This window comes from Ornithodoros turicata, chromosome 2 (assembly GCF_037126465.1).
Source record: "Ornithodoros turicata isolate Travis chromosome 2, ASM3712646v1, whole genome shotgun sequence".
Classification (NCBI taxonomy): Eukaryota; Metazoa; Arthropoda; class Arachnida; order Ixodida; family Argasidae; genus Ornithodoros; species Ornithodoros turicata.
The window spans coordinates 99,101,497-99,123,717 of record NC_088202.1 but is presented as its reverse complement, the minus strand read 5'-3'; the positions used below and the strand labels follow the sequence as shown (position 1 = coordinate 99,123,717).

General features: G+C 44.8%; 1 protein-coding gene across 2 annotated transcripts in view; it reads right to left on the bottom strand.

The window, feature by feature from the left end:
- Window positions 1-21,314, bottom strand: part of LOC135385831 (atrial natriuretic peptide receptor 1-like) — a 61,414-nt gene extending 40,100 nt beyond the window's left edge. For both annotated transcript variants that reach the window (XM_064615368.1, XM_064615369.1), the window contains exon 1: window positions 20,612-21,314. In XM_064615368.1, the coding sequence (XP_064471438.1) occupies window positions 20,612-21,281 (670 nt within the window). In that variant the 5' untranslated portion in view covers window positions 21,282-21,314. The remainder of the gene's footprint in view (window positions 1-20,611) is intronic.
- Between the last annotated feature and the right edge of the window lie 907 nt (window positions 21,315-22,221).

Genomic DNA, 22,221 nt, shown 5'->3' with positions numbered 1-22,221 from the left:
TGCAAAATTGTTAGAACCGTACGTGCGAAGAATGGTTGTTAACGGTCGGCCATGCCAGGTTCTCCGCGATACCGCAGCTACTGTGGACATGGTCCACCCAGATTGGGGATTACACGGGTCGAAGCGCTAGCATTAAGCAAGTGGCAGAAAAGTGCTGCGTACGCCTTCCTATCGCTAGAGTAACAATAGAAGGCCCGTTTGGTGAGCTAGTCACTGAGGCGGTGGTATCCGGAAATCTTCCTCGGTATTACAAATACCTATTTTCTAACAAATCAGAGCAGCTGTTAGGACAACGAGGCGAGGGTTTTTCGGGGGAAATGGACCGGTTGAAGAGGCCATTAAAAGCACGGCGACGAAGGAAACGGAAATATCACAATAATCAACGGATTCCACGAGATCTAGTGAAATCGCAAAGTGGAGAACGATTGGATGCCATGAACGACGCGAGTGGCGGCACGGCGGACGCGGGAAAGGTTAAGCAGAGCTTGCGTCGGGATAGTGGAAATGACGCGATGGGCGCAAACACAAAGCGGAGTGAGAACACTGTACTCTTCCCAAATTCTCGAGAGGGAAAAAGTCCCCACACTGTAGATAGAGATACGCTGGTGTCAGAGCAGATTAGCGACACTTCTCTTGAAGGTTGGCGCAGTAGCGTCAGCGAAGAGTCAGCGGGGAACGACAGTGAGTTTTATCTAAACGCCGACCTGCTCTACAGGAGTTATCGAGGCAAAACGGGGAAGACATTTGATCAGCTTGTTCTCCCGCAAAAGTACCGGACGGAGCAGCTGCGTGCGGCTCACTGCGGCTCTGACGTAGGACATTTTGGGGCTCGCAGGACCAAGCTACGTCTCACGCAGGGGTATTATTGGCCCGGATGTTTAGAAGACGTGGACTTATACGTTGGGTCATGTACAGTCTGTCAGCGAACGGGAAAACTAGTGAAACGAGGAGCGTCAAAGAGGGAATGCTGACGGCTTCCGCCTTAGTTCACTGAATGAGCTCAGGAGATCATTCTGTGACCGAGGATGAGCTCAATGTTGTCTTCAATTCTGTACATATGTTTGTATAATTACTTTTGTTTTGAGATTGGAATACAGATCGGGCACCGTCTGTTTGCAAATGGGTGCATATTAGTTCTTTTGAGCGTTATATCATTTATGATTTCTAGGAAGCTGCATTGTGGGGCAACGTGTTAGTCCAATTTGTAAAGATATTTTCCAGTCTGGTGTGATCTGGCTTGGTTGGCGGGACACTTATTGTGCGCATGTGCGGTTCTGGTGCGTGTCATTTCCTATGTTGTCTTCCACTGTTATATAGTCTGATGGACTTGCCACTATTCACAAGTGGTCCGAAGTGGCCACACTCCTACCAGGCAAGAAGCTGGGACTACCATTCTGCAGGAGCAAAATCTGTCCGCCTTTTCTCCAAGAAAGTACCTGATGACCTGCTGCATTCTACATGCCGTAAAAAGAAGCTGCCATTGTCCGAAGTTATCATCTCAGTGGAGCAGCGAAAGAAACCGCTCCCCTTCGCGATAACCAGTCTGGCGGGGGAGGAGCTGTTGCGACTGGCCCAGTCAATGTGATCGTCGCCTGAGACAAAGACAACAGCTGCGCGACACCTACTCCAAAAGAGGACACCAAGGCCAACCGTCTGGGTTGTGATGAGCAGCCAAGACGTTAGTGAATGGCCTCAGGCTTCCTCGTTGTTCCCTTCGGGCACCTAAGAAGGTCACCTAGGGATAAGCTCCCTATTCATCTCCCAGACTGCCACTCGTCGTGATCTCAAACAGGTGCGTCTGGCGACCTCGAGACGTCTGGAGTGACCGTTGCCGGACTGTGATCGGTCAGCGGATTGGTTGGACAAGGTTAACACGTGACTCTCTCACCCTGTGAATTTGCTTTAAAAGAGCGCGGCCATGATGCCTTGTTTGTCTGTTCTTGAGATACTGAACATGTAAATAAACCTCTGTTGTTGTTGAAGACGGACCCCTGCCTGACTACCTCCAGCACTAGACCGCTCGGACCCTCGAACCGCAACACTACCAATCTACTTGTGGACAATCGAGGAACCTTCTGCCGTCACGCCTAGATGTGGACAATTTTTTCAAACCCTCAGTACTAATGGATATTTTATGGAAAGCAGACGGAATGTATAGCTTCAATGGAGGGCGTCGAGTTCGCAGGTTAAACCGACTTTAAGAGTAGGTGTCCCGCAATCCTGGGAATGATAGGTGTAGCTACTCCCGCTGCCCATGAGAACAAGGTGCGTGGTGGCATCATGCAAAACGAATGGTACTGTGTGAACGGCTGACTCAGCCAGAGGTTATTTCATCCCACGTTGAGTAAACAGATCACACGCGTCTTTAACGCATCGACTCTACCTAAACGTTGCTAGTACCTGTCACAGGACGTGTAGGATGAGGAAAGGATACTGCCCGAGGTGTTCTGTAACCTTTTGTGCGAATAAACATATACCCCCCCCCCCCCCCCCCTGTGGCAGATTAACCACCGTTGGGCACATCTTATTTTACCGTATATTGCTCATGAACGGCTCAGATCCTGTTTGCAACCATCCATGAGCAAGGTCAATACCAGCCCGTTAACTGTGAAAGCTTGAAAGCCGTCCCATCATCTCGCAGCTTGGCCATCAGATTGATTTCGTGTCATTGAATGTGCTCCAGTGATGAGGCTGTTCAGGCTGTAGAGCACTTTCATGCGTTCCACGCTCCGAGGAAACACACGTTTCTTGCGTGACATGGTTTTTCGTTCGCCATACGAATGTGAAATAGCAGGTCCGCATAGTTGTGACAGGCCTCTACACATTCCCCATTCGCATACTCTGTCCCTGCTTAGCACAAGCGAAGCCCCCCCCCCCCCCCCCCGCATGTTTTCATCTGGTCGGACGACGACAAACTCAATTCAATTCTATTTATTAACACAAAAAAATCTCTGTAGAGGGCGTTATATGGGTGGAGTGGGGTGTAACGGGCCTAAGAATACACACAATGCACATTTACAGCAGTTAACTAAGAGCAGCATAAACAAGATGCATAAACACAAGATATATGATGGTGGTTGATATTGTGAGTTACTTTTGAATGAGCCATGTGGTCTTGGTGACGATGGAATCGCGGAAGCTGGAAGGGCCGGTAATAGTGGCAACATTAGATGGAAGGTTATTCCATTCAATGAGTGTTTTGGGAAAAAATGCATTTGTGAAAGAAGACGTGTTGCACTTATGACGAGCTACCTTGAATTCGTGATCAATGCGGGGTAAAATCCGATAAGGTGGATTGATGTAGGATGATCCGAGGGCAGGAGTGTGGTAGAATTTGTGAAAGTGTGATAATCGGGAGATCCTTCTGCGTACAAATAGATCTTCTAGGTCAATTTGTTGTTTTAGAGAAGCGATACTAGCGTATGGTGAGTAATTGGACCTCTCTATGCAGTAAGGAGATAAGTCAAATTATCCCCTTTTAGTATTTTTGTTGCAATGACATCTACATACCAGTATGTACCTGCCAAAGAAAATTTAGGGCCGTATTGCAATTTATTGACCCGCTATAGGAGGGTAAGAAACGGGAAATGCATGCATGTGTGTTTATGGGAGGGACAGCCAGATCATGCCCTTTTTCTACACACGCATACAAATTGTGTAGCTTATATTTTGCTACGATGCGGAAATGAACTCACGTGACCGTGCCAGCAATGCTGCTGAGCGTTGTAACCGAGAAAAAAAAAACATGTGCACTATACTAATAAGTCATATTTTGCTGGCCATACAGAACATTATTTTCAAGATTGTGCTCGTTTAGCAGCCCGATAATCATGATCTAGGCTGCTCCACTGCACAAAAGTTACTTCGCCCGTCCTGACGTCACCATAAAAGTCCGACTCGTGAAAACTGTTTTTTCCTGCACGAAAACCCTGTGCGTGAGGCGTTATATAGAAAAAGGGGATATGTCATGCTGCGGTGTTTTGTTCGATTTCTGCTAAGTCACACACCCAGAAACGATGCTAACGGGACATGCATATATGTTACATATTTTGCATTTGGGTTATCCGAGGGAACTCATCCGCAATTACTTGACCAAATATTCACTTGCAGTTTTCTCGGTTTGTGATTTTTCGACTTATCCCCTTATTGCGTACAGAGGCGCAAAAAGTAGTGATGAATCTGGTAGTACGGTTTTGGATGGCTTCAAGTTGATGGATAAGAACGGTCTGTGGGAGGTCCCACACAGCTGAAGCGTATTCCAACTGGGGGCGGACTAATGTTAGGTAAGCTGGACATTTAACGTTTGGAGGAGCGGGGCAGAGATGGTGTTTTAAATACCCTATAGAATGCGATTGGCTTTGCTTGCTATGTCATCTACATGGGTTGACCATGAGATGTTATGATTGAGGTGAATGCCGAGATATTTGTATGACGTGGAGGATGGTATGACAGTTCCCCCTAATGTGTACGAATAAGTCGCTACTGGCCGGTACGTAGCAGCACTTGTCCCCAACGGGTTCCATTCTCTACAAAGAAATGTTTGATTTTGTTGAGAGAATTTCCAAAGGTCTTGCAGTCATCCCTACCAAATCTGCATCTGCAAGAATTCATTCTTCTGCACTGTATGCGCATTCTTGTGCGCATGCGCATGTCTTGCAGTCATCCCTACCAAATCTGCATCTGCAAGAATTCATTCTCCTGCACTGTATGCGCGATACTACCAGGAAATACAACGCGGATGTGCATGAAATTGGTGTATCTTATGAAATACCTTTCATACTCTTAATACCTTTGCTATGAGCCTTTCGGCTGGTGGAGCACAGTTGTCTTTAAAAGCAGTTACTATAAGTGACGGATGTAAGCAGACATGAAGGGCCCGCTTTTCTACCACAACACTCCATTACAGCAACACAGCGTCATGTGTCTGAGGGGACGTAAAGCCAGGGGCGACGAAAAAGAGCATCGTACCTACCACGCCGACAAAATAATAAACAGAGAGAGAGAGACCGAAGCGAACGCATCACCTGATACCACCGTCATGTCACTCATCCCCTTCATATCGAAAAAGATAAATGGAGAGGGGAATCGAAATGAATGCATCACGTGATCTCATCGGACGCTGCACTGGCCAAACATCTACGATGCATTCTGCATTGAAAGGTGGCTGTAAAGAACGTCATTTGCATGTTGTGGGATTTCCTTGTAAATATGTAGGTATTCCGTACTTGAAAGACCTATTGGTTGCAACGTTTGTTGCATTTGAAAGTACTGGAACAACTGTCACCTCATTTATTTTAGCACTCGATAAAGTAGGAAAAGCCGATGATGATGATGATGGTATGTGAAAATATAAAGATGTAGGTCTCACTTAACGTGGGACCGGCTAGTCCACCGCAATATAGGAAAGGGGTTGAATACAAGGCTTTCGATTTTATGCATGGAACCGCAATCAACGTTTGATGAGCAAACACATGGAACGCTAGACGGCTAATCAGAATAACGCGGGCAATATGGTGCGGATCACGGCAAACAATGCTCGAGATGACGGCGGTACATGTTGACCGTCTCCAGGGGTAACGGCGATGAAACCAATCAGGATTCCCTCGCTCTGAATGGGTCCACATATTCCCATAAAGCAATCGCTTTATCGGTGCTATAAGCCTACGCTGCTCATCACTTTACTCTTGATTAGAGGTTCTTGCGCCTTAATTCGTGATATGACTCGCCGTTGTTACAAAGCTACTATGTAAAGAGTGGTCATTGCCGTGGAACCCGCAATGTGTTGGGTGTTGGACTGAAAGCTATATTGATATTCTTCTGTCGAATGTCTGTACACAGAAATGCGATAAGCAATGGGCGCCGCCATCTGTGCTGCCACTACGTGGTAGTCACAGGAACTGTGCACGTGTGGACTGCCGTTTGCCGACTCCCTTTGTTTTCCCGTGTGTGTTTTCGTTCATTTTCGTGTCCGTTCGTGTTCATTTCGTGCCGATTCATTTTCTCCCGCTCGGGAACCGATGTAGAACAGATATCGCATCGCCCGGCACTCCTCACATGAACAACCGTGCATATTGTACGTGGAAGCAAGCAATCTTCTTTTTCCTTGATCTTTTGAACGTTTATACGCTACTGAGATGTTTACCGGATAACTACGGGATGTTACGTTATCGTCAATCATACTCATTGAAGACGGCGGCCACCAGTATTCATCCCTACGGGAAGAGCGATTTTGGCAGTTCACCCCTGTTCTATCGTCGATGGGAACGAGGCTAAGGAGCGCACGGAGACCAGTTGTTTGAGAGTAACGCGACGAGGTCTATAGACTTCCGACACGTGGTCTGATGTACTCTAGAGTGTGCTCACGTGTCCTTTTTGCATGTCATTTTTATTGTTCTGTTGACACAACGTCCTGAAGGACTTACTAACCGCATTCCGTGGAATGACTCCAACCGAGAAGCGTTAAATCACGTGTACGATTCATCATTTTGCACATACACAGACACATTATGTTTTATGCACTATGTTTTATACACAGAAGTATCACAGACACATTATGTTTTATGCATCACGCTAGTGATAATAGAAGAATACTGTAGCGTGAAACAGCCAAACAAAATATCACCTGTATAACACAAAAGCGTAGCTTTTAATTAGGCAGCTCAGAACAGGGTGCTGCCTGTAATATACGTCACACAATGACACATATCAACGCAGGAAGGTATGCAAGAATACTATGTGAGATTAACCGTTAATCGTCACTCTTTGGTGACGAATACCAGAATGGTCGTGATGAAAGAGACGCGACAAGTGCTAAAAAGGACACCGGAGAAGAACTCATCATCCATGAACTATCATGCTGAAACTGAAATATGGTGAACTATGGATCATGAACCATTAAGTCTGCACAAAGCAAGCAAGACTGCGTGGCTACGCCTATAATGTAATAGGCCAAGGCCTCCGTCACCTTTGGGGGTTGCTGTCATCAACCGGCCTCTCCACCATGCTTTGATCACCTGAACTGCCACCTCCACCATCATCTTTCATTCCCTACAATAAGCACTGGGGCAGTGCCCAGACTGCTGGCCGGTATCAGCCCCATCTCATCATCATTTCTTTATGTGTGTGTGTGTGTGTGTGTGTGTGTAATACGAATCACAGTAATCTGTAAGACCTAAATTACTCTTCACACAGAACTTTTGTTTTCCCTCTCTTACCCCTTTGGCAAAATCAATGGGAAAGCGAAACGCCATATTGCACGGTGCATGGCCCATCACATCACCCTATTGTATGGGTGTTGAGATCAATTAGCCAGATACCATTCGGTTGTCGTGGGGGGGGGGGGGGGGGGGGGGTCCATTTACTTTGCAGGTTGTCGTACTTTTCTATTAAAGATTGGCTGAGTGGACGTATCAAACTCGCTGTGTGCTAAAAAGTCTGATTTCGCCTGTACCGAACGAATGGAACACTTGTTGAGGCGTTGAAACCCCATAGTAACGTGCAACAGAATGCCCATACATAAATACGTGTGTAATAAACCCATGTTCACTTTCACACGTTCGTGCAAATGACGTGATCGCTGTAAAATAGGCAGACTATCGCCAAGTACAAATCTGCCGGAGATAATGACCGCTTCGATGGGGTATCTACCACTCAGTCAAAAACCAGGTACTTTGGATTTATCAAGTTGGAGGTCGTTCAGTTTGCACTGGCAAGCACCAAGCGCTCGTATACGAAATCATTCGTTGCTGAATGCTGAAGAGGGAATACTGATGAGTGACAAAACTAATACATTGGTACTGTTTGCGTAGAACCTTGAAAAGAGCATCTCTAAACGTATTTACCAAACTTAGGAACAAGAACGCTGACTCTAGAGAAGGTTCGTGGGGAGCTCTGAACCAGCTTTTATTAAGTAATTATGATGTTGTTCATTGCTGTGCTTTCATATTGCAGCATAATATATTATTTATGACAATGAAAAAACGGCTAGGAAGCAAGCGAGCTGGTGAAGATGATGCATAATGTTTGCGTGTTTGAGCCCCAGAATAGGTCGTTTCATTATTCCACATGTGACGCGTTAGTGGACAATGAGCACATCTTTCGTCACTGTGTTACTCACGATAGCCGAGATCCTGTTTACACCTAGCTATAAGTAGGGTCACCACCTGTCCGTTGTCTTCTACTGAGGCCGTGGGTCAACTGCAAGCTTGAAAGCTTGTACCTAGAAAGCTTGTATTCTTAATTAATGTGTGCCTTTTTAAGCAGCTGTCGACTAGAGCGAGGAAGGTGTGGTCTAAAATGTAAGTAAAGCACAGTTAACAGAAAAAAAGACTTATTATATTCTAGGGCAATTGCCGAGACGTACATATACAACAGTGGCAGAACAAGGCGACATGTGTAACAGACATATAATACATAATTGCCATACCCAATACATAAAGGTCTACCATGACATAAGATGGCAATTACATCACTTCTTGAGTATTTCCTCTTGTTTTTTTTTTCTTTTTTTGCTTATCACCGGCTATGAGTGTTGAAACGCTTTGCATGTGTAATCGCTTTTTGTACTCGAGATAGCAGGCTTGCAGGATTTTCTATAAAAACGCGAAAGTTTGCGTGGCTGTGAGCGTTTCAACCATACAAGATTTCATATTGTACAAAAGCAGGAAGGATGTCTTAGAACGCCGCCAAACACGATGCGCGTAATGCGGAATTACATACGGATAAAATATAGTGCTGTAGATTATAATAAAAAATCTGATCATATAAAATAAATGTGAGAACGCAAAAAAGCACGCAATCTTCGTGCTGTGTTGTTTGCCATGGTCCAGCTTCAATGAATTTATTCCACCTTCCGATGTACATGAAATCAAATTCTAGACACTTATAATGTCGCTCCAGGGTGGTGCAAGAGTAATTATTTCGAATTAATTACCGTTGTACTACAACGAACAGTCATAAGAAATGTATCATCGTTTGTGTCAGAATAAAAGATCAGAAATTTTCCAAGAATTTGGAAGATTTAAACCGAGTATTGCGGCTCTAAGGACGACGGAGGACACTATACTCTATTATTGCAAAGGAGACAGGCAAGTATGCACCTCTGTTTATTATGCAGCGTAGCCGTATTTCCTTACGAGGGCTGGTTCCATAGCACTGGTGAAGGTCTATTGCAGCGTATATGCTCAGCCTTTTCGCTATATATTTTTCTTTTCCACTCCATCCACCTCAATTTCCTGCACTTCCCGAGCGCTGTGACATCACACGACAAGTAAATATTTTCTTTCGTCTGACCGCCCCTCTCTCTGGAGTATCCGTTCACTGTGATATTCATTATTTCTTTCACTTCTTCATCCCACTTCATTGGTGCAGCACTAAAATTGTGCGCAAAAATATGGTGTATAGCGCAACGCATTCCCTAACGTTCGAAGCATGGATTTTAAAGTATATAGAAGTCTGGAGGATTGTTATACATGGGGGTAACAATAATCAATACGGCAATTAAAAACATAACTGTAATAGGTTTAATTAAGATCACAGCACTTACATGAAGTCTGCCAAAAAATATACTGAGCATGAAAGTTGATATGATTGTTGAAGTGGTTGAAGCGTCGATTACATTGTTACATGAGCAGCTTACCTTTGCAGTAATCTATTTCCACTGTGTGCATGTCCTTCCAACTAACGAGGACTGTACACAGGTCAGGCCTCAGGTAAAGGTTTAGTGTCGTGCGACGTTTACATAAACTAGATCACAATAGCAGAGAAGTCACGCTTTGTCCTCGTGGTAAACTCGACACTTATCCCTGGCTATAAAACGCGCAGGCGTGTTCTATAAAATATTCACCTGGATATAGGGAGAAGGTAGCGAGGACGATGCCATTGCACTTGGTCAGCCAAGCAGGTCATTACTCACGAGATGAATGCAAGTTTAATGTTGTGTGCACCGGGGACAACAAGGGCCGAGCCACACCCATGTTTATTTTCCTTCCTTATTCACATTACGGGACTGGCTAGGGTGACATTAGTCATGTGATCAACACATAAAGAGAAGGCGCGTACCCGATTTCCACATCTATATAGTCGACGACGGTGACCTCAGGATGCGCGGTTTTTCGGTCTGCCACGTAACGGATTGTGGTAGGCTTCTCGTGGAAGTCACAGCACCGCCAACAGAGTTGTTACATGTCGTTGCCACTACATGTCGTTGTAACCAGACCCATCATTTTGTGTTTGTATAAAGAACTAATACGAGGCATCGTGGTAATACCTTGCTTGAGTCGAATTAACAAAAACGAAACGCGCTCGGACTGTGATGCTCGTATGGTGCATTTCGCAATATTTAAGAGGTTAAGAGCCCTTAATCCGTGCTGGAAGCATAGCTCGGCGTTTCGGGCCTTCAAAACTCACGATCACAATCATCTGATAAGGCGTGAGTTCGGGCCCTGCTACGAACTCAAGTCAAGGTCCACATGGCGTATCGGTGCACTCACCAGATAATATCACACTTGTAAACAGAGCAGGTGTGATGTTATCTGGTGAGTGTGCTAACACCCGACACGATCGAGCTCACCGATACCCCATGTCGACCTTCACGTGAGGTCGTAGCAGGGCCCGAACTAACGCCTTATCAGATGATTGTGATCGTCAGTTTCAAAGGCCCGAAACGCCGAGTTATGGGCGGAAGACGTGACGTCCAACGATTGTTCTTGTGCTCTCATGTCGTCGTTCTCACATTTGCAACTCGACGCTGTATTTATGTTCTAAGCAAGCTCTAAATATTTTTAGGTAAACCAGCAACCGTAGCTTACGTGTGTGTTCCAAGACATGGTTTGGAATAGTGTTCCAAAAGAAAAGATGGACGCCGTAGAGATTACCGTACGTAATGGTGCACACCGTACAGCGGTATATAATGCAAGTTCCACAAAAATTAAAGCAATTTGAAACATATTCCACAGGTTATGCGCACGAAGTAGACTTCAGCTCCATCCTTTATTGTGCTCTTGCACTGGAGACTGTAGCAAGTGTGGGGCAAAGTGCGAAGTCCATTAAACTTTTCGAGGCTATCATACCAAACTAGAGGTGTGGCCAGTGGCCCGAATAGAGGAAATGATACAGTTGAAGCGGCCCCCCAGTAGACCTTGTTCCGAAAATTCAAGCACGCTGGCTGGTGCCATATCCCATTTTTCCTTCGGCTCGGCCGCATTCGTTCATTAAACCACTCGAGCATCTGGCTGCCGAAGTGTACATCGTCCATCCAGTTCCACACGTTCTAAAGAAACCTACAGATATAGAAAACAGCTCCGGAGAAAAAGTTCGATGTACAAAGCGCATTGAGCTGCTAGACAGCATATACGTGCTTTGTAACTGCAGATGGCTTTCTTGGTCATATTAGGCTAAGTTCACAAGAGCCATAAGCTAAGGACAGAATATAACAGAGGTCGATACGACAACTAAGAGAGACATTGACTTTGGCTTAATTTCTGATGTCCCGCGCGTCTTTACTACAGTTGGAGCCTTGGAGGGCACGACACGTGCGATACGTTTGTTATCCTCTGCGGGTGCATCCACACCCACAAGTGTCTGTCACCTATGCATCAACAGATGTCGCCTGTCAGTACTATAAATGTTCGGTAGAAAAATGTAGGGAAAAGAGCGACAAGAGTGAAACAAGAAAGTGCGAAAGAGGAGTGTATGATAAACAAAAATATGTAAAGTAGCATGAATGTGAAAAACGTAATCTGAATATGTAAGACCGGGTACCGCGTCAAAATGTCTCGTTGCGCCCAAGTCACTTTTTTTTAATGTTCACTATTGCGAACCGTCAACCTGGTTGTTTAATCAGAACAAAATTTGCACGCTTCAATATCCGCCACGTGACTTTTGAGAGTTATCTATGTTCCATTAACAATGTGCAAGGACAACTAGTTTCATTTTGTCACGCGAATGTTCTTGGTATCAGTGAAGCCACTTCCTGGGAGAGCATGGGGAAGACTGCCAAAATGCAGGATAAAAATATCCGCGTTCGAAGAGAACGGTGACCTCCCCTGGTCAAAGAGTGAGGGAAGAAAGAGGACAGAAAGAGAGGATGACGAAAGCAAAATGAAGCATAAATGAGTTACTGCAAGAGGCGCTTCTGGCTAGAAAATATTTATAAGTGAAGCGAGGAGCACGGGAAGTAGAACCAGCGATGCATGAGCTGGCGCACGGGTGTCGCGAACGGGGCTGAGAGCACAGTAATTTCACCCATTTATTGTGTTTCGGTTGCCCTGCATGATTCTGATTCTGATGACAATAGTATTGATTGGTCACTGCCAGTAGGCACTTGATATGGCCCTGCTTGGTCGTGGATGGAAATTAGTCCAGACTACTCGAGAACAACAAAAAGAACGAAAATACGGCATGATAAGATTAAGTACTAGTCAAGTACGTACTACTCATTATTGGCTATACGGTGATTTTTGCTCGCGGTTCCTGCCACAGACTCCTGTGGCAATAAGATGTTTTCATACAATCATTCGAGTACTGGTTCGTTCATTGCGCGACACTGCGTTTATTTTTATTCTTATCTATTTATTTGAGCAGCCGTTCGCACCGGAAGTGCAGTCTGTCATTGAGATGGTTGGGCTAATAATAAAGAGTAGTAATCTGAGCCCTCCTCATCATAGTACATAGACCTGACGATGACGATTACCACACACAAACACACACATAAAGAAACGATGGATGGTTACCGATTTATTATGCATACTAGGAAAAATTGAATATTATATGCAAGCACACATTGTGCTGCTGCAGTGGCATGTGATACGGATATTCGGGATATCAATTTTAATGGGTTTTTGTGCCGCCTTCAACACAGCCCAGTCTCCTACGTATATAATGAAGCGATCACAGTCGCGACATGCTTTTTACGAGCCGGAGCGTGAAATAATTTGACGCCAGCTCTGTCGTCAAATCATTTCTCCCTGATTCGTACACGGCTGCCACGCGCAGAAACCGTCGCCCTCATAGAAATTGCATTGCGTAGAAAACATTCCTTTTATAGATCAAGATTGGTATTCCCACCTGTGTAATAAATTTCCGCTACATTGCTCAGGCATCCGTTGCCGGAAAAAGCTAAGGTTGATGTGTGAATCAGAACACGTTAGAATGTGCTGCAATCCTGCACAGAGTTTGAATTCACGAGTACAGTGTTATTGTAGAAGTACCGGAATTTCCGGCATTTTGGCTTCCGGCGCCTCCTTCGCCACATTTGGAGGTGCGCATTACACGCGGTATTTTCTATCGTGGCAGCGAGCTTTCTCTCATAGGTTGAGGGTTCGAACCCAGCCGAGCACGCCAGTAGTTTGGTGACAGTCTATAAGTTTCGTAGGTTTCAGCGCGCGTTTAGGAACCATTATAGATAGGCTAAATAAACCCACGGACCTACCACTATACGATCCCAGCTCACGATCACAGTTGTCTTTAGATTGTCTTGTCACTAAAAGCGACAAATTGTCTCAACGTGGTGCTTCCTTGTTTTCCGGTGCACGTTACACTAGGTTACTTTTGTTTTAAAAATCGACTGACTCGTGGGTGCGTGTTATAAGTGTTTTGCATTATCGCCCGGAAATTACGATACAGACAAATAGAATTTTTGCACGTACTACATCTCTGCTCACCAGATGTGTGCAGGAGCGAGTACAGGTTGAGTGTAAAGAGAAGCTCGAATGACGGCCTTGTAGCGGGAACATTTTCTTCGCAACCTCTCAGTTGATGTTTCGTCTTCTCGTAGTAAACATTGTTTCGCAAACGGAGTCTCGTTCTCTCGGTCAATTGACTCCCGTTATTCTCCTCAATAATTGCCCCACATAAGATCAGAACTATGTGCTATGTGGACAGAATTCAGAAGTTGAGTTGCGCAGTACGGCCTCCTTTCAACGTCTGTGCGGGCGGTAACTCGCTCGAGGAGGTTTTCTCGCCGCCTTTAAGCAGCGGAGCGTAACTAAGTGAAAGTGAAGCTAAGAATGCCACTCTACCGGCCGCACGATAATAAACCCGCCCATCTGCAGTTGTATACAGCAGCGACGTAAAGTCACTGGAAAGTTACAGCGAGCATCGCAGCGCCTCCTACCAAACGTCGTCTATGCGCACTGCGGAATTCCACGACAATGATTTGGTGCGAGACCAAGTCCTCAGAAGGATAATACTTTTATAAACCGTCAATAAGGTGGTCTTTCAAGCACCATTTCTATTTACTAGTGATATCGCGCCATTGATTTGTGCTAATAATATCTCCGGGATTCCGCAAGTCCCAATAACTGAATATATTGAACAAGTATGGAGCTGTTTGTTTACAAAATTGCTAGGAAATCACTGGCGAACTGTAACACAGCCTGCATGCAAAGCCGGCGAGAAGGGGGGGGGGGGGGGGGCTCAGCCTGCATTGGAGGAACGGGGCCTCTTCAGGGGCCCGTCCGACACAAGGCCCGATGGTTTCTAACACCAGGGACTCAGACACCTGTAATCATATAAAGAAGATATGCTTTGACCATGTTACCGAGACTTGAGGAGGGGGCAGGGGCAGGACTCATTCCCGGGGCCCTTAATTCCTCTCGCCGGCCCTGTCTGCATGTTACGTATAAGACTGCAAATTACAACACTTGACACCCACACAATGTGTACATTTATTCCACAAACAACAACAGATAAATTGATGATGATTAATGGGTAAATTCACTGCTTCATCCATCGACCTCACATTGCCCACACTTTACGGGCTTTGGGGAGAGCGGCTTGCTAAATGTTTCGAAAGGAGCGAAAAAGCCTAACAACGCACTGTTGCTGTCAGCAATCTTCTTTTTCACCTACACGCACTCTAATCCAGGTTCTTTCCGTCCTCTTTGTCATTAGTTTTGACTAGAGTAGCTAGTGGCACAAAAACCTGATACACATTGCCCTCGTTACTGCTCTTCTGGATTACATTGTGGTACATTTATTTAGAGGCGCCAATTACGCTAAATGTAGTATGTCGACGAAGGCTACGATGCAGCAGTTACGCCTTAATACTTGACAAAATACATTATCCACTGGCTCGCCACGTGAAATTTTGTTTGAAAATAATGGTATCGCGATGTTACACGGTTAAGGTTTGTCTGCCCAGTGTGGCGACATGTGCACGTGCCGCGGGGTAGGACTGCGAATAATTTCGACCATCTGGGGTTCTTTTCACCTGTGCCGGAAATCTCCGACACACGGTGCTGGATGCAATGTTTACCTTCCCCACATTGCTACCGTCCTCGGCCGGGATCGAACCTGCGATGTGTGCCGCATGGTGAAACACGAAACAAAATTTGGCAACCATACCACGAGACAGGACGTCATTGAAATCCATACAAGATTGCGGAACAAAAGTGGGTCTCACTATTAGTGCTACTGAGTCGTTGTCGGACGAAAGAAAAGTCGTTGGGACCTATAATAGCCTGCACTGCAACTATGAGGCTAACGGTGCACGGTGGAGGACGTCTTACATACACCGGCCTTTCCTCTGCTAGGAAAGCTCAACTGAGGCACTTATTTTTGCAGTGAATCCATGCTACACGAGAACCTGTACCAGTGAAAATCTTGGTCAGGAATGAACCTAAACTTAGTTTAATGTTTAGGTGAGTGCGCTGCAGTGCTCTCCCGTTGCTGCGAAGTTGTTTTTGGCCGACGGTTTCGACTAGACAAAGTCCTTAGTCGCCTTTCTCCCTAGAAAAATCCTCTGTACATCGCGATATAAAAATAAATTACATACACCAGAATTCCCGCAGTGTTTCCCATCCCCATGTTGCATTTCTCCCTGTGTTTGGCACACAACGCGGTACCACAATTATAACAGTAGTATTATTATATATTATAACTACCATGATATTGAACACTTTCGTGCATGTGTGTGATAATGCCGGTCTCCATAGGAATGTATATAATTTTACGTTGTACTTGCATTCTAGCCCTCTTACCTTTCCCCAACTATATGGACCACGGATGTATGACTCGGCGGAATCCTGCTCCAACCCAAAATGAATTTGCGCGACTCATATTCATAGACCGGAAGATCCCTACAAAACGATCATGGGATTTTCTTGTCATGTTTTCGGAACTGTTATCGCAAAGATCTTCCGATGTGATAAAACTCGCTAATACAGAGTGTTAATAGACCTTTGATAACGTGCTCTTCCAAGTCAGGCTTGCACAAGACACTCCAAAAACACTGATACTCATTTGCTGACTCAACGCAGGTGACTGTATCCTTTTTAATGGTGTATACGATCTTGCCCACCAGGAATTGCTGAACGATTCTGTTCGATGTGTTCAGAGGTAAGCCAACGAATGGCAAATGGAACTTAATGTTCTAAAGGATGTTGTAAAATGTTCTAAAATGTTCTAGCCGGAAAACGAAGCCCCTGACACTTGCATACTCATTAGGAAACAGCCCATTTCAAACAGTATATAGTTACAAATGCCTGGGCGTCACAATAACATATGACTAACGCTGGAACTCGCACATCGATGAAATTGTGTGAAAACCTCGAAAAAGCGTTTTATGAAGGGAATTGCCTCAGGAAGAGAGCCGCCGATACTTAGAACAGAGATTGTTCTTCTTCTGGGCGCCCAAAAGAAGCGCAGAAGAAGAACAGTCTCTGTTCGAAATATTGGCTGCTCTCGTCCGGAGGCAGTTCCCTTCATTCTTCCTTACCAACTCTGGATTTCTACCCATAAAAAGCGTTGGATTTTTTGATGTTTCATGCGTCACAGCACACGACACACCCAGCTGGCAGCTCATCTTTCGCTCGTGCGTCCCATACTAGACTACGCGGACGTTGTGTGGGATCTTCACGCAGCATCCGATATTGCGAAGCTGGAGCGCGTGCAGAAACTATCTCTCCGTTTCAGCTACAATGCTTACGGTTCCCCCCCTCCCCCCCTCCCCCGTCTGTGCCTGCACTGTACCGTGAAGTTGGCCTTTAGCCGCTTGTTACTCGCACAAAGATGAACCGCCTCAAATTCCCTTTTCAGCTCCTGAGAGGTGACTAGATTATCGTCAGCTGTTTCACTGTTCCCATTTGCCCATATCCAGAACAAGACGCAGCCTTCACCTTAATATACCCACACTCCATCTTAGTGCATACCAGTTCTCGTTCGCTTATCGTACTGCAGCTGAATGGAACACGCTTCCGTCTTTCATAGTTTGCTCGCCTGCCATTGACTTCTTCACTGCTATTTCCTAGTCTTATTTTGTTTGTTCTTTTGCTTTTTCATATTTTCCTTTTGAAGTCGTATCGTTGTAACACCCTGTTCTTCTGTTGCACTGCTGCTGTAATGTTGAATTTGTTTTGTTTGAAAAAGTGCCAAATTATTATCTTTTACGCCCTCATCTACTTTGTGGCACTGTTCTAGTACTGTGTCACGCTTAGACTATCAACAGATGGTCAGCATTATCTATCCATCAATAAATAAATAAAATAAAAAGTGATACTCCACAAAAATACTAGAGACACTGATCATCAGAAAAAAAGGTAACTGAGCATAGTATTAAATACTCAACCTTGAAGAGTATCTCTGTAACCGGCTCCTTACTAAAAAAAAGCATCTCTTTACTTTAAAGATACTAGGGAGTTACAGTTTGTGAAATTTACTGTCAAAGCTAAGATAAAAACGGATGTCGTTCGGAAACTCTTCTCGTGATATCTTCCTGGTACATATGCTCCCCTCATCGGGCATCTCCCCCGATAATGTCGCTCGCGCGGATACCCGATGTCGTGTTCGCTATTACTTCATGAAACGCCGTTCGTCTTGCTGGATTCTACAGTCCCCGAGCATTCACCGACATGCACTACAGGCGAACACATTGTAACTAAACATATTGTCGCGCGTGTAAGTTTGTAACTAAACCTGGGGACCGCCAGCTTGTTCAGGCTGCGCCGCAGAATGACGGGGGTACCCTGCAATACCTGTGGAATGCACGTGTAAGCTGCATGGCGCCCAATCAGGACAGACGGAACATCTTTTCCTTCTACCTTCCTGGCTCCAGAAAAAAAAAAAGTAATAATGAAAGTGAGTACCTTAGGAGAAACTTAAGAAAGGAGTACAAGTTACAGCCAAAAGTATTTAAGTATTCAAGTAATGCCTTTTAAAAGTATATTTAAGATAGAGTAGAGCATTTCAGTTACGTACAAAGTCTGTTAAGTTACGTACAAGTAGTGTACCTATACCGCACAAAAGCAACGAATAAGGATTCGGGGTTACGCACGCTGCCAATGGTTCCGCGGTAGGTGACTTGTATGATGCACTGCAATGTTGATTTTGGCATTATTTAACGGCGATGACGTAGAATGATATAATGATTTCATACAACGATCAGTGCACCGAAACGTGGGATGGCACCACCAACGTACGTGGCGAAACGGCTCCTTACTTTGACGAAAACGGCTCCTTGAAACGGCTCCTTGAAACGGCTCCTTACTAAATTATGAGCTTACGAATCTATGATAAGGCCAGCCCTTGAGTATAAGTAATGGACGGGGTCCCCAGAAACAGTTGAAATGATACAAAATCGGGCTCTAAGGTTCTACTTTTCTGCGTACAGGCAATGCGGTAGAGGCTCGTCCCCAAGCGATGAAACATCCATCTCATCATCATCAAAGTATGGTTGTTGTTTGTTTCTGCGCACAATAAGCAAGTACCAGTAACTGAATTATTTTAAGCTGTACAGGGAATTCGATACATTAGGAAAACGTAGACAGACGGATAGGTTAAAAACGTTTTCTAAAAGTTGTGATGATTAGTTGGGTATTGATGCAGTGTGTTATATGACACCGAAATTAGAGGGAAAATCATTGCAGTCTTTCCATCAGTGCACGTAAAGAGCCTTCCAGAGCAGAATAATGTTTTTTTTTTTTTTTTTCGTAGTTTTGTGGGACACTAGAGTAATGGAGCGGCCTACCTGCTGATTAATTTGTTAATGTACATGACGTTCCTTCTTTTTCTGAAGCGCTAGAAGGCGCGATGTGCACTTGTGTGAGAAGTCATTCCTGTATTGTGTCTACGTACTCGTATTCTATGTATATATTTTATCCTCGCCTGTTCGGGCTCAGCAGTGGTCACAGTATTACTAAATAAACAAATAAAGAAGTTTATGACAACGCCAAAATCATCAAGCGCCAACGTGAGAAAGCACATAGAGGTATGGCATCTTTCATTATATGGAGGACCAGTATAATTTTGATATCTCGGTACTATTATAAAACGTCATGCACCACCCATTCTAACATCAAGATCTGAACCAATTATACAATTGTCAAGAACTAAAGAGTGCATATTACGTAGAAATAACTTGAAAGTATCTCGTTACTTTCCCAGAGTAACATGGATATTCCAAGTTTATTTTTCCAGTTTGTGACTGCGTTACTTACTTAGTTACATGTTTTTACAGAGTAGCTTAACTTGTAAAGAGTTCAATTTACCGAGTAACTTCCTCACATCTGGCGATGAATAAGCTCAATTTAACTTAGCGCAGCATTGCAAAATATTTCGAATATATATATATACTCATGGAACGATGCGACAGCGCAAGAGGACACGTGTTTCGCCGTGTTTGTGGCTCGTCAGCTCTGGGTAGCTGCGCATCGTTCGGAATTGGCAAACCAGGGGTCGCTCAGCGAGCGATATACACCTGGGAGGGTGACTGAGCACTCCTCAATGCCACAGTGCAATATAAGTGAATTATAATCAGCGGAAGAAAGCCATTAAGGAGACAAGTAAGTGACACTAGACGTGTTTGAAATTCAAAATTACAGATTAAGATGGCGTCTATGGCTGCACACAGAGAAACAGTCGCATCGTTCCATGAGTATCTGTTTCCCTGCGTGCAGCCATAGAAGCCATCTTAATCTGTAATTTTGAATTTCAAACACGTCTAGTGTCATTTACTTGTCTCTTTAATGGCTTTTTTCCGCTGATTATATATATATATATATATATAACAGCATGTTTAAATTGTTTATAGCTAATCAAAATATCAGATGTAACGTTAACTTCAGCGAGGTGTTCTTACGTTCAGCTATCTATGCTGAGCACCTCAGTATATGTATACTCTTAATTAGTCATTTAATTCACGCAGCTATCGATAAACGCTTTCACCTCCGCGTCGTTCGCTACAAAGTACCGGCAATTCCCGAAACGGTACACCCTTGAACGATACATTGACTTGCCTGGAAACAGTTTTAACTGGGCTTAAATGTTTACCACATATTTCGATGATGAAACGAAAGAACGACAAGAAAACGGAAACGCTATATAGCACCGCAAAGTGCGTTGAGCATCCGGTACTTTTAAGAACGTATCTATCTCGGTTGTGTGGCAATTAGTCTTCATTCTCATTAAATTAAACAGAAGTCAGACACATGCAGAAGAAACACATAAACGACCGGCTGATCGGCAGATTAAAATATACTCCCGCTATTACTTGCCACTTCATACAATTATCATGTTCTTACATGACGGTTGTACCGAAGTCAAAGCATTGCATCGCACAACAATGGAAAACATTGGATCAAAAGCATGCACTACCACAATCCCAACAAATACTTACTTCTGCTGCACTCTTTGATGTCTACCATAATTGCCCTCAGATCCGACATGACCACTTTCTTCTTGTCATCTCGTAGAAAATGCCTCTTGCAAGGAATCGTCATGTTGGCACCCTCCGCGAGCTGAGTGAGCTCGTTGTACAAAGTCTCGTAATAGACATTTCTGTCTCGGTACACAATACCGAAAGTGGACCAACCGAAATGTCCCAGAAAGGCTAAGATGGCTCTCGCTTTATCTCTCAAAACGTAAGATGTCCTCACCAGTGTCGATGATGAGTTGGGATCACGCTCGAAACTATCGCCCAGTCCAGTCACTATGGGGATGCGTTTGTAACTTGCGTACTTCTCAATAATATTTAAGTCCATACTGCACGACGGTCCCACAAACGCTGCCATATCAGGATAGCGTGTCACCAAGTCTGTCGCTTTGCCGATGGCGTTCATTTCGGAACATCTGTTTGGATAATAACCGGGGATTAGTCGTAGACGGGTGCCGTAGTCTCGGACGCATGCTTGAGCGGCGATGTCAATGGCTGGACCGATACGTTGAATATCGAAACGGTTCTCCTCAGATTTGGACACCATGATGACGCCGACGTCGTACTCGGAAGAAAGGATCGGATACAGAAGAAGCAGGAACAAGGAGAATACCCGTTGCACGCGCCGTTCCATCCCGCTGAGGGCGTATGCCAACTGAGTTGCCCGGGCAAAAGCAAACGGGTAATGAGCGAGCGAAGAGGGCTGGCAATGCAACCTCGTGGATTCGTCGCCAGGTGCGCTCCTCGAAGAAAGCACTAGGGAGGAGCGAGTGGTTTCGGTTTCACAAGTGCTGATATTTGAACAGCTGCTTGTGAACGTCAATTAGCTTCAGCGTTTTGTAAGAGGTTGCCAACGGTTTTTGGTGGCCGTATAAAGAAGGCGTAGCCCTTTTAAAACGCATTTAGTTCCATGCACAAACTGTTGCAGCACCTGTTGCGGCTTGCGAAAATGCGGCTTGGAGGTGCTACTGTGGCGATCCGTTGGGGGTGCTTCAGTATTTGCTGTTATGTCGGCATGTTGGTCGAAGAAAATGTGCGTTTTCCCGCGCTGTCGGAGCGCCAACACTTCGGAATTAATTCTAGAAGGCGTGGGTACTAGAAGTGTATAGTCGCAAAGACAATGATTATATTTCGATATTCTAAAAACTCGACAAAATAGGCACAGTGAACGCTGGTAGGAACAGAATCACCTTTATGCGAATTATCGTTTTATTCCAAGCTTCCCCTTTCCCCACCGAAACATATATGGTTATACAATGTGTGGTGACAGCTGACTCCACACTGTAAATCACTTTACACCTTTATTCGCTCAAAACAGGTGTATTCTTATAAAAACACCCTTTTCTATCGTACAGACTGAAGCAAAGGTTGCAAGAAGAGCATTACTAAAGCTGTAATATCGACATACACCACATTTTATCCAATGCCAATCATTAAGGGTGTAAAGTGAAGTGTTGAAAGTGGTGTTTACGTCCAAGACACCTTTTAACACCCCATTTGAACTGGGAATATGGTGTGGAAAATTGTGTTTTATTTCGTGAGAGAAAAATTATGCTGGTCTCACAGCTCCGCTC